Source organism: Pieris brassicae, chromosome 7 (genome assembly GCF_905147105.1).
Source record: "Pieris brassicae chromosome 7, ilPieBrab1.1, whole genome shotgun sequence".
Classification (NCBI taxonomy): domain Eukaryota; kingdom Metazoa; phylum Arthropoda; class Insecta; order Lepidoptera; family Pieridae; genus Pieris; species Pieris brassicae.
The window spans coordinates 7,392,665-7,406,534 of NC_059671.1; the positions used below are offsets into that span (position 1 = coordinate 7,392,665).

The 13,870-nt window shown below is 30.3% G+C and overlaps 1 protein-coding gene across 2 annotated transcripts; it reads right to left on the reverse strand.

The window, feature by feature from the left end:
- Window positions 1-2: 2 nt before the first annotated feature.
- Window positions 3-7,050, reverse strand: LOC123711757 (glutathione S-transferase 1-1-like). Of its 2 annotated transcripts, XM_045664504.1 has the most exons (6): window positions 6,972-7,034; window positions 3,136-3,266; window positions 2,520-2,661; window positions 1,310-1,510; window positions 702-907; window positions 3-290 (listed from the first exon to the last, which is right to left on the reverse strand). In XM_045664504.1, exons 3-6 carry the CDS (start codon window positions 2,658-2,660, stop codon window positions 188-190), a joined length of 651 nt encoding a protein of 216 aa, XP_045520460.1. In that variant the 5' UTR covers window position 2,661; window positions 3,136-3,266; window positions 6,972-7,034; the 3' UTR covers window positions 3-187. The 2 variants fall into 2 exon arrangements, with proteins under 2 accessions (XP_045520460.1, XP_045520461.1); XM_045664505.1 differs by lacking the exon at window positions 3,136-3,266 and having other exon boundaries at window positions 6,972-7,050.
- Between the last annotated feature and the right edge of the window lie 6,820 nt (window positions 7,051-13,870).

Genomic DNA, 13,870 nt, shown 5'->3' on the forward strand with positions numbered 1-13,870 from the left:
GGTTTACAACTTCAGATAATTTATTGTGACTTAATTCTAATTCTTATAACAAATTCTTAAAGCAAACGTGTTGAAGGATGGAGGTAAAAAATACTAAATCAATTAAGGATCGTAATAGAATGCCAGTGTTTAAATTATGACAAAGTACTCTATTAATTCCACAAAATGAAGAGATTAAAACTGTAGGTTACTTCTTAAGCATTCTTTCGGCAAGCGCTTTGAAGGCATCTAGACCTTTCTCATTGGCTTCTTGGTATCCAGGAGCTGTAGTCTTGACTGTTTCGTACCACCTGAAAATACAAAATAATTCCAGTGCCTGAGTAGAGGTTAATTTGACTAAAAACCGAACTCAAAAAGATAAAAACTGATTCAATATTATAATTATTAAAAATAGTGGTCAACTTTCCCAACAAAATTTAAGAATGGTTTCAATATAAATGAAAATTGCACAGATTTTCCGACGTAACGACAGGTATTCCGACGTTACAATGAATTTTATGTTTGCTTTTTTCTTTGAGGTAAGTTAATGATATTATATATTTTTAACTCTTTCTACTACTTAGAATAAATATTTACATTATTATATTTTGAAGACGTGTAGTAACTTCTTAAGGGTAAATAGTCTAGAACAGGCAACATAAACAAATTTAAAACTAAGCTTATTCTTTATAAATACAATGATTATGCTAATTTAAAGTTACCTCTTAACGTTAGCGTATTTCTTGAAGTCGATGTCAGATGCCTCAAAGCTGGAGACTCCAGCGATGATGCTCAAGTCAGCCAAAGTTAGATTAGGTCCGGCTACATATTTCTGTCCTTCAAGGAAGGCATCCAACAATTTGAGGGCATCCTCTACTTTCGCTAGCTTGTCCTTGTCGGCTGGTGTGCCGTAGAATAAGTGTGGGTACTAAAAAAATATTTATCTAACAATTTCAATTTCAGTTTTTACATGTAGATTGAAATCCCGAACCAATATTTTTTTACACTTATTTTGTTTCACGATATCTTATCAAACCAAAACATTTTTGTGTTTATACGACGTCAATCTTACAAAAAAATGTTTTGTTTAGACCGTATAAGTCTTCACTGAATATTAAATATTTCGTATTAATGTATTCACGAATAAATTACTTTCAAGGGCGACTTTCTAAAAAACATGTTAATTTGACAATTAATTCATTATTAAATTTAATTATATTACACAATATGTACTACTTCGTCATTACAGTAATTTACTAAGAAAAATAATATTTTTATGATTATGACGGATTTAACGGTTACTATGAAAATATATAAGTAAAGCACTTACGAAATAATCGGCAAATCTGTTGTACAGAGTTCCGAGATCATAGTTCAGACGCATGTCAACCAGGGCCCGAGCTTTGGGGTCTTCAGGGTAGAGGTTGCTGCCCTTGCCGTACTTGTTCACTAAGTAAGTCATGATAGCTCGGGACTCGTAGATAATAAGATCGTCATCTACTAGAGTCGGCACTGTGTGTTGAGGGTTGATCTAAAGGAGAAAATGTTTTAACCGACTGAAATCTGTTAGCCTATTATAATTGACAGTTCATTAAGCCTCGTTAAAAACAGTCACTAAATACAAATATATATATATATATAAATATATATATATATATTTTTTTTTGTGTTTGGTCTTAGTTTCTCTATGACTATAACTAATAGTAATATTGTATATTAGCCGCTGAAATTGTAAACTAACATAAAATCTAATCTATAAGGAATAAAATACCAGCCCAATATCATAGGGTATAGTAATTAAAATGTCTTGTTTTGGCTTTAATTCGCATTTCGGTCTTCAATGGGCGTACTTCAAGTCATACCCAACGTGGGCGCATTCCGTTCGAAAGTTCGATTAAAACAAGTAGGAGCAAACGAGGACAGAATGCTTGGTCACTTATGACCGGTTTTACCAACACTGTGGCACATAGTTTATTATAGCTATAACTTATTAACATCGCTGTTATTATCTTAATAATTTTGTATAAGTATTTTTATCACATCCATATTTTGTAATGAATAAAGTGTAGTATTATTGAATAATTAATTAAAACTTATAATAGTATATAACAAAATATGAAAAATTTATAGAAAAAAACTGCTTCAACATCTTGTGATTATATACGTATGCATCATAAATATTGCTATGTTCTCTAAGGTCAATATTGGTTAATTACGTTATTTACAAGAAACGACACATATAAAGACGTTCGTGATAATTTCACAATTATTTTTAACTAACTCGACAATGACACAATTATTTTTAATTAACTCGATGCTACCGTAATACAGACTTTTTTTTCGACAAATTTGCTCTGTATTTTAGGGTTTTTACTTCTAAGTTCATACGAGAATTGTCTCGCAATACTTAAAACTACCACGTTACCGAATCTTACGTCTATCACGACTTGTCACGAAACACATGAAAAAATTGTTGCGTGACCTACACAGTAAAACCAATTGGCTAACTTTAGCCTTAAAGAAGGGGCCTTTTATATTACCTTCAAAAACTCAGGCTTAAGATGTTCTCCATGATGCAGGTCAACTAATTTCAAGTTCAGGTTGAGATTAAGGGCTCTCGCTGTCAGTAGTACAGCACGGCATGGAGCCGAACCAGGTACGTAATACAAATCCATAGGCATCCTGTAAAAAATACACATGATCCTGGTAAAATAAGAATATTCACTCATTTAATATATAAGACCTAAAACAAATTACGTGTAAAAAATGAAGTTACAAATCATATACACATACATGAATAATATTAGAACAGAAGTTTTAAAATTTAGATGTAGTAATTAAAAACATTAAGACAAAATCTAAAAATAATATCTGCTTATATTGATTTATATCAAATAATTTTTTTTAGCTATACTATTTTGTTCTAATACATATCATAAATATAAAAATTGTAATAATGACCAAGCTATGCTGGGACAGGCCATATAACAATAAAACTATACTTAGTCTGGTCATAAATGCCTACTGTTAAAATTGAAAATTAATTTATTTATACATTTGAATTTACGCTATGATTGCATTACACAAAGTAGGTATGGAGGCAAGTGCAATTTATAAACTCTCCATACGCTTGGTATTAGTAAAATATTTGTGTACCCGGCTAGTAATAGGTACGAGACCTCCTCAGTTTCCTCCACGTTGTGTTCGTACGGAAAAGGTGGTCAAAGCAGTAAGGGAAAGAATTCGAAGAAATCCTGTGATTTTATCTCGGGAGATGAAGGTAACACCTAGAACCATGTCGCGTATTTTAAAGATGACTTATATATAGCCTATAAGAGACGTACTAGTAATTTCTTAACTTAATATTTAAAAAGAATAGGTTGGTACAACCGAAACAACTACTGAAGCGGTACGCAAAGGAAGGTCACAGAAAAATTTTGTTTACGGAAGAGAATTTATTTACAATCGAGCAACATTATGTATTATGTATTTATGCTCAAAGCTCTAAGGAAGCTTTCAAATTAGTCGACTGAGTGTGAGGTGTGACTGAGCCAGAATTTACCCATGGAAAATTGCGTGTTTCTATTGATATCTGACCTCAACGTTTAAAGGACTGTATTGCAGCCAATGTAGATCACTTCGAATAAGCTTTTTATATTTTAAATTGTTTTATATTTATGTATTAAACTAATACACTGTAAAAGTAATAAATGTTATTAGCAATAGAAAAATATTTTTTTTATTGTTTCAGTAAGTATAGCAAGACTATGTATTTATATAGGTACTGATTTTACTATGTAAATATTTTACGGGTCTATTTTGGAACAACCATCTCTTTGACTTATGTATATATATATTACAATTATTTAACCTCTCTTAAATATATGGTCAGGATGAGTCCATACCTATACCAAAAGCCAAACTAAACTGATTCTAAGGTAACAGGAACAACCCTGGCTTGTTCTTTGTATTTATCGAAGGCCAACATCTAAGATAAATGCTTTAGGGAAAGTTACGCAACAAGGCCACAGGTAGTGAGTTGTAACAAAATGTTAATGTAGTAAATTATAGTAAGATTTGAATTTATTTTTGTTATATGTCGTTTTTGATTTACGAAAGCATTTATTAACGCATATACTTATAAACCCGAGTGTATGTTTAACTTAATATGAGATTGACCCATAACTGATAGATTTTTTTGATAACAATCGATAGGTATCTTGCAATAAAAATTTGATCGCTAAAATAATAAATCTTTCTAGATGTAACGTATGTAATGTTATTAAAAGCTTAGGCTTAAAACGTTTAAAGCTTACGGCCACATTCAGAGTCTCCCATTAACAGTTAAGTATAATTTTAACTTTCGTATTTGAAAGCGAAATCAATAAATAAATATGAATTAAAAACGTCAATTTTGTTTCAAATCAATTTCTCAAAATTGAGGTCAACAAATAAAATTGACGCACTGAGCAGTGAAACTGAGGTTTAGCTGTTCGGGTCAATGAATCGTGTCGTAGGTAGACAGGACGTATAAAACCCGTCTAAGAGGACTAACAACATATTAAGAAAATAGATTTCCGTCTCCACATATGAATGCAAAGAGTGTCGTTTAGTCACTTTGTATTTTAATCAATTTGCACTTTAATTACCCTTGCAAATTCAAAATCTTCGTAAAACGTTATCAAAGATACAAATTGAGTTATCCCTACTGCTAGTACGAGCAATCAAAGTAGGTAAAAATACGAATAGGCTCGCCATAGAAGACCCCTCCTTAGTCATATCGAAATGTATCATTAAACCGCTACAAAATAGGTCTTTACTAGTTACATCACTCATTGTTGTAATGTGTTAGCTTATATATTAATAAAAGATTATTTTTAGACACAGATTTAATTCGACTCGTAGCAAATCTTTATAATGATAATAACTATCGCAAAACATATCTGAATTATGTACTTAAAGATAAGGTTTCTGCAATTACAATTTGTAACTGTATCTATACAGTAAAGATTATTTAATTCAATATATATTTAAACTGTAAGTGCAATAAAAAATCTCAAATTAAAATGATGTAATTAAGGAGCCGTTTTAAGATATGAATATCTGTTACATAGTGGTTAAAAATAAACAAATAGCTTTGGAAAAGCAAAGTAGATGGTGGTTTAGAAAAATGTAGCTCACCTAAACCATACTTATTCAATATATTTTACTTTCTTAGTCTTATTTTAGTGCATGTTCTGCGAATTTAACATTCAGCAACCAATGTAATAAATGTAAATCTAAAAGTATGTTTCGACAGTAATCTGAATTAGTTATGTGATAATAAAACACGTTGTTTATTCGATCTCGAGAAGTTTGTATCCTCTTTCAATTTGTAATAAAATAATTGTATTTCGTGACAAAAGCCAATATTTTAAAAATACTGGTTCATAGCTAACCGGAACACTCGTTACTTAATAATGGCAACCCAATGGATTGGAAAAATATACGTGTCGTTTTCATGAACAATATTTTGAATGTTTTAGGATTGTGGTTTACTTTATAGATAACTTATCATTATTGAATGCCAAGGAGACATGACTTGTGTAAAACACAATTAGATAATAATCGTAAAAACATAATTACAGAAGAAAAACACCCAACAGCAGAACGCTAATACCAATGTTTGGTTCGGTTTGAGGAAGAGAAATTAAGATATCTAAAGCAATACCTTCTTCAAAACTTAATTCAGGTTAAATAATTATCAATTCTTTATAAATAAAATATAAACAAACAATAAAGGTTTCAATACACCATAAAAGCCAAGGTCGTTATGTTATGTTAATACTCCGTTAAATTGTATTAAGAAAACTTTGAAATTTGTTTACAGTGAGGGTCTAAACGACCTCAATGTTAAGAAACTTCCCATTTCCTATAGCATAGATACATTTCTACTTCCGCTGTGATCTTTTTCGGCTAGTAAGTGGTCTTCAGTCAAAGAATCATTCCATACGCAAAACGCAGTATGCCACGTGTGTTAACAAATATGCCACGCAGGTTTAAGGTAAATTATTATAAATTATTTATACAGAACTGGACAGACGTTTGGCCACAATCCCATGTGAGATAAACTGAGATGCGCCCTATTGGGCACGCCTGTCCAGCCTGTTAAACTGCCGCTTAACCCATATTTAACTGTCTAGGGAAAACGGAAGAGGGCAAGGAGTTCCACTCCTTCCTCAGGGGATGTCAACAACGAAGGGGTGAAACTCCAGCGTGCTTCTAGAAGAGCGTTGAATATATGTTGTAAACGCTGTTGCGTTACATGTAGGTATTACGAACAACAGTTTTTCGTGTTACCTTGACAAAACTAGTACGTGGGAAAGTAATTAATTTTTTTAATGCCTTGTGCTTACATAATAATAGCGTGCTAATATTTAAACCTAACTTGTCTTTAGTTCATATAGTATATATTTACAGACGATAAATAATTATATAGTATTTTAATAAAGTAAATATTAAAGAGGTTTTCACCTAAACAAATATTTGATATATAAATATTGTTGTCTCCAATTTAAAAATAAACACAATAAAGACCATGTTTTGTTATTGTAGATTTAACAATTAATTGTGATCTTTAAATCTACTTTAATTATAAAAGATTCGTTCACTTGTATGTATGTGCAATCATGTAATATTAATATGTAGTTTCCTTAATATCCGCAATGAAGAAACAATAGATATATATGTGTACAACGCGGGTGACACAACTACTTGGCAATTAATAAGAAATATAATGTCTATTGGGACTACTAAAAACTTTTAAAACCTTTATCCTTTTAAAAATATCATATAGTATATATTTGTAAAGTATTATACATATTTACAAAACTTTTAAAAGGAAGAAATTATTTGATTAAGATTTTGGTTACGTAAGAATTATTTATAGACATATAAATCTAGATTCACCTTACACTATCCAACAACGAAACTACACTACACAAAAAACTTACTTTGAATGTTTTCGGTGACGTGTTAACACTATAGCAATCTCACTGTTTGTAAACGGTGTTCGTGGTAGGGAAGTCGATTTATACCAACCAGTGACGCATACTTACCGCACGAGTTTTTCCCATTACAAATTAAACTTACTTCTATCCGTGACTTTACGTGTACATTTTTTGTGACATATATTCGTCGTCGTAAGAACACAAAACATCATTTAAAAAAATTAATTAAGGAAACCTTCGTCCCTTTAGAAACTTTCGTACATTCGTTTTAATGGGTTTGTAATTCCCAAATGTTTTTTTAATGTAAAATCTTTTATTAGTTACATTAAGAAATCATGAATTTCAATTTCATTGAAATCAAAAATTAGTTGCGAATATACTTCACAGATAATCAAGATTTACAGATTCAATTGTAATGGGAAACCTAAAAACTTATTTTAAAAAATGCATTCTCTCAATAATGTAAAATAATAAAAATGAAGAATGAGAAGTGACATCGGTCGTAGGTTCTAAAGATAATAAAAAATAGTGACCTCTATATTAATTCAAATAAATATCAACAACAGATCAAATAAATGCTTGGAAAGACCAATAAATGCGCTGAAGTTTTGTAATACATATAATATTGTATTACTTTTCAATAAAAATTCTTTATTGGACACAAAAGTTCCTTTCATTTCCTATTTACAGAACTACGTTTAAAGCGCTTTTCAGCATGGTCGGAGACTGTATGTAAAGTAATATTAGTGTGATCTAAAATTTAACTGAGAGTCGTAAACGTACAAACAAAATACGCTAACTGAACGAATGTTAGCAGTGTTATGCCCTTACTCTTAAATTACTTAACTAATCAAGGATGCATTTAAAGAAACTAAAGTGCATAAAAATGGTATATTTATCAGTTTTCCTTTGACAGTCATTGTTAATTCTGGATTGCCTAACTTATTTATTATACTTAAAATGTGTGATAATATATATAATTATACAAAGAACTTATACAAATAACTAGATATTAAATAAAAATTTCGACACAATGTACGGAAGCCATGAACTATAATTATTGCTCCAGATTTGGAACATTTCCCCTGTAACATTAAGTTAAATTTTGCAATTATTCGTGAATTGCAAAATTCCTTATCTATGAAACTATTTAATGTATAGATAATTTCTGTACTTACTTTTATTTGATCATCGCTATACAATAACAGATAAACTATCCCTGTTTTCATTTTCATATCAACCCATAAAGGATTTAATTTTTTTTAAAGATTTGGAGTGGAAGCTTAAGGACTTTCCAACGCTAAGCTTCGCCTCTGAATCTTCCTATACTATAGTTATAATTAAAGGTAGCTTTGGTAATACAATCGTCTAACTCCGATTGAGTAAGTTTTTGTAGTCCCATAATTTATAAAAACAAAATTAGACATCCGTCTTACTATTATAACTAAAGGTCCTTCATTTGCTTGTTTGTATCAAATTTATTTTATTTATTATTATACATTTTAGTGTACATAATATAAGATATAAAAAAATAAACATAAAAGTTTATAGTAAGAACTGTGGAAAAGTGCAAGACTCCGAAGCTATGTTGTTATAAAGACAGAAAAATAGGGTTGTAATGATAATAGAATTTATAACTTTTATTTTGAAGAATTAAAGGATAATAAATTTGATTTGTTTAAGTTTTGTAAAACTCAATAATAAAACTCTTAAATATCGACACTGACAACTAAGGTATATAAGAAATTCAAATAACTCAGTTTTAATATAATATTAAATATCAAATGTGATTTCGCAAACTGAAATGATAATACGGATTATGAGGAAAACGCAATATATTAATAAATTTCGAGGTCTGGCGGCACTATCGGATATTAACCGGAGTGGATTTTAAAATTTAATATACTTTTGAATAGAATTTTAAAAACGCTGCTTTGCAAACTTATTATTCAATAAGGCTAAATATTGAGGCTAGGGCTAGGCTATTACGTAAATGCTAACATACAAGTTCATAATAATAATAATTTATTGCATGAATATGGTACAAAAATGTTATGGTGGTACAGTTCGCATATTCTGCCACACATATTTGCGTGCAAATTTGTCTTAAAAGGAATTTTACATTATACATTATGAGTCATATCAATTAGTCATTAGTCAATTCTTATATTATTTTGTTTCAAAGTTAAGTCGATTTTTAAAAACTCTTGCATGAAGATCTTTTAATGTTTTTTAGTAAATTGTTATAAACACTGATAGCCCTACAAAAGGTTTTTCTTATACAAGTCCAGATTGAGTTTTGACGCAGCCAATTTCTCCCCACGTCTACTTCGGTATATGTTTAATCTCGTTGACTTAACAATATTTATGTTTTTGTGAACGAATATAAACAGTTCTTAAATAATAGGGATGAGATACAATTATGAGCTTCTTAAAAAATGGTACGCAACTATCAAGATAATTTGCTCCACAAGTTGCTCTACTAATTTTACTTTTTGAGCCTTAAATACTCAATTTCCATCGACTGAATTCCCCCAAACTATAATTCCATATCTATAGGGGCACCTGGGCGGCTAATTTTTTCACGAAAATGTATAGCTGCAAGGATATGGCTGATAGCATCAGCCAGCCAGTTTTTATTTGCACACTGGCTGAATTGACAAGAATTGCATTATTTATAATTAGTTATAAAATGGTTTAGGTTTTAAGTTTTTATTCGTTATGTTTATATTACGTTTTAGTTTAGTTTTCTATTGCATTAGTATTAAGTTACTGTAAAAATAAATAAATGTTTGTAGACCGTGTAATGAGCCATATACAGTTAAAATGTTTTTTTTTTAATTTTCGGAATATAGTCGGCAATGATGTAACCACATATTTTTTTTAAAGTGCAGCCTGTGTAGAAGAAGCCCCTTTAGTATGATGAAACATATTACGCACGATAAGCAGCTAATACAGTAACAGGTTAAGAGTTACAATTTGTACTGAAATATTGCCCATTAAAAATGTTTACGAAGTAAATTGTCCATGAAATGTAAAAAAAATAACGCCTTCTAGTTCTCGTGTACAAAACACGAGAACTCAAAGAAGTAATAATTGAATCTAATATAATATCGGCTCATGGGAACTACTTGGGAAAGGCGAACGGTGAAAAGGTAAACTCAAATAAAATTCGACTGGAAATTTTTGCCAATTTTTAACACACACTTATGCCCGCCTTCCATTGCGAGTGGAACGGATCCGTCTCCGCTTTGGTGGAAACAAATGTATGAAAATTATCGTTACGAGTGTAGCGGAGTCCGTAATGGGTCCGTTCGCTACCAGTGGCAGGCGGACATTAAATTCAGCTAAGCAAGGTAAAGCGACGCAAGAATTCGAAACACAGAATATAGGGGACAATGGCAGCTAATGACTATAGAAATAGAAATAGTTTCAACGATGGGACTTGGAACTGTTAGTGTCACTTCATCAATATATAATATATGTATTTAGGTATGATTCAGGTTAAGGTGACCTTATTTTATTATTGACAGCCTTCTAGAGTGGTGTTCATTGTTTAGCGAAATTGATCCCCGGTCAACGCCTGTAGCATGGCTAGACTTCGCCCATATCGCATAACAACATTCAAAAGAGTCAAACCCGTGACGAACTACAATGGCAGACCATGGCATTATTATTAAGATATTTTGTGTCATTATGGAATAAACTTCATTCCATTCATTTAAGACTTAAATTAGCATAATACAGATATGGTTTAGTTAATAACGTTTTGTAACCGTTTAAATATATTGTTTAGAGAGAGTCTTTCTCTTGTTCATTGTACACAATAAAAGCTACTTTTACATATCAGAAAATAGATTATATCATAACTACATGAATCCACAGACTAATAACACTTTTATAACATGTTTAAAATAAATAATGTCTATCTTCTACGTCAGTATTCCGGCCGAGATACGATCGCCAAAACAGCCCGAACTGAGTTGTAAAGGCCTTTACAGCCAACTGCGAGATTCCATTCCTTGGTTGAAGGAAGATGGAAGATTGGTGGATCCAATGGATCTTCTATGTGGATTTGACGCACGTCGAGAGTTTCAAGCTTAATTAGCGAGGCCAACACTGCTTACAGTGAGGGGTATAAATAGAACCAGTGGTGCTACAACCTTCAAGGTCTGGGCCTCAGATTTCTGTATTTGTTTCGTGATTGTTTTGTTTTTTTTCTAATAGGCTTTGGCTTTTATAAGAAATGACAGTTGACTATCATCATAGTATTGTCTTTTGTTAACATAGCATTTACACATTTAAAGAAAACACTTTTTTACCGGATTCAAGCTATGTAATATTATAAACTAGGTCACCGTGACCACGCACGCTTTAAAGCACTCGAAACGTCGGGAATAATTAAAACTAAAATGTAAAATAATTATAAGTTTATATATACATAGCTTCAATCCGGTAAAAAAGTGTTTCCTTTAAGCTATCATCATATTTTTATCGCGATTTAATATATGGCAACTTTATGTCGAAAACGTTACTAATCGAAATTTTTCCGAAATATTGTTATCAATGCCAATTTGTTTAAATCGTCAAAATCTACAGAAAGAATTTGATATGTATTTTTGTAGATTTTGGTCACTACACAAGTTGTCACCTAGCATTTACGGAATAGACTTAAAAGTTTATAAAAAAGTGTAACTATTAGTATAGTGTTTAGCTACGGCATTTTGAAATTAATGTAAATTACTTACTTATATATATTTGATAAACTGTGTTTTTTAGTTTAGTCACAGTTTATTTTTATGCGATATTAATGCTAAGGGAATAACATTTTTAGTTGCATTTAATATTTAGATTTTTTGTTTAATTGACCTGTGCATAAAATATATTTAAAATAAATTATAATAGTCCTTATAATCTAGAATTTTGTTTTGAATATAGTAACATTTTTTTAAACAAACTTTACAAAATTGTAAAATTAATGATTTAATAAGTGTTACTATAAAAATTAAAGTTCCTATAAAAATATAATCATAGAAAATATTAAATTATATAACTGCACGCGTTTAAAAGAAGTCGACTATTTAACAAATAATCTCTGAAATATCTCTGATAAGTTACTTACTTTTTTATAAAGAGTTAAATAATGATGGAAAAATCGTAAATTCTTTCTCCCGAAAATTTAGTTTTTTTGTTTAATAACGGTTTCGAAATCAAGGTGCGATATATAAAACATATTTTCGTTGCCTCATCATAAGAATAAGTAAATTAGATACTGTTATATTTTATTTTGTCAATATATATGATAATTTAACGAAATTAATGACAAACATACTTAGATAATAAAGTTTTTACAATAATCTTTACCAAAGACAATAAATAGTATTCGGAAAATGCTGGCTATAGTGTGATGGCGCCACTTATAGGAAGGAATACTTGATATCATTTAAAGTTAAAATATATAGAGCCTTAACATATCTGTTACTGTATGTAAATCTTAGATTATAAAGATGTGCTACGTACTATGTTTAGACAAGTATGATTTCAGTTCGAAATTTATGTTTATTTCTCGCCACATAACTTTTAACGTACATGCTTTGCAGATTTAACATATTGAGTATTGATGGAAACGTTTGGAGTACATGGTGTATATACACGCAAGCGTTATTTTTAACGTTGAAAAAAATCTGCTTCGTTTGATTTGATTGATAAATTAATTTTCTTTACTTCTCGTAAGCAAGCAACTTCTTTTTGAGCTTAGCGAACCCTGAAACATATGTTTTATGAGATTTCTATTCTATGGAAATGGCATTGTAGAAAAATACGAGGGATGTCAAAATGTCTAAAGTAAATGTAGGCATGACGACGGTTCGGTCTCATGAAATATCTTATCATAAATATCGTATCTTAATGCGTACTAGCGCTGTATGTTATAATACTATGGTTAATTCGGCGCCGAATACGAGGAAATTAAATAATTTTGACATAAATATTACTTGTCCCAGCGTCTTAGCCAGCGAGCCCACGTTATTATTATTAGCTTAATTTAGAAGTTTAAGTATGTTTAGTATATCGAATAATAACTTAAATAAATAGCTAAGAATATGTAATTCGGAATACTATCTTTTTAACGTATTAAAAAAATAGTCCAATAATATTGTTATTCCAATCCAAGATTTAAAAGTCTGCAAAGTATTGTAGTAATATGAGATATAATTATGATTATAGTATTCCCATTTTATGAAAATAATACTGACGTCATTGTTTGAGCGACCCAAACTTTTGAATAATTCAGTAAATATTTAAATATCGCATCTTATACATAAATTGCGGCTTAGGCATCAGGCCGTAGGAGATATTTTTATAACGATATTTCGTATACTGCGTTTGACATCCATCGTCAAAAACAAAACATCAACAACATTTGTAATTTTCTAAATTACGATCATTTGTCTATGATTACGTCGAAACAAACAATTTATCTTAAAAATTAAAAACTTTTATCTTCTTTTTTCATCACTACACCTCTCCTTAAGACCTGTAAGTGCGAGCGAAACAGACAGGTAAATATGATTTACGATCCGAAGCTTCCGTTCATAATGCGTCGACTATATTCAGATAAGATTTCGCAATTACAATCTCAACGTTTCATGATTTATATTAATGAAATAAGAGAAAACCTTATACTAATATAAGGTTTAATAAGCAAAAAACAGTAAAATATGTTTGACAACAGATTGACAATGACATCAGCTTGTGGCTGATAGTTTCAAGTAAGAAGTTTACGTCAATTAACTTATATATAAATATATTAAATGAATTATGTTCTATTTAATTATTCATGAACATAAATATACCTTTAACATATAATCTTTATTTAATCTGCGTTGGTTTTGAATTTGATA

Bases quoted from the DNA above. Each gene is read 5' to 3' on its own strand.
- LOC123711757 (XM_045664505.1), bottom strand. From the start codon at position 2,660: ATGCCTATGGATTTGTATTACGTACCTGGTTCGGCTCCATGCCGTGCT. The intron at 1,511-2,519 runs GTAATATAAAAG...TTTCTCCTTTAG, and splicing joins TTAAGCCTGAGTTTTTGAAG to ATCAACCCTCAACACACAGT. The intron at 908-1,309 runs GTAAGTGCTTTA...ATATTTTTTTAG, and splicing joins ACAGATTTGCCGATTATTTC to TACCCACACTTATTCTACGG.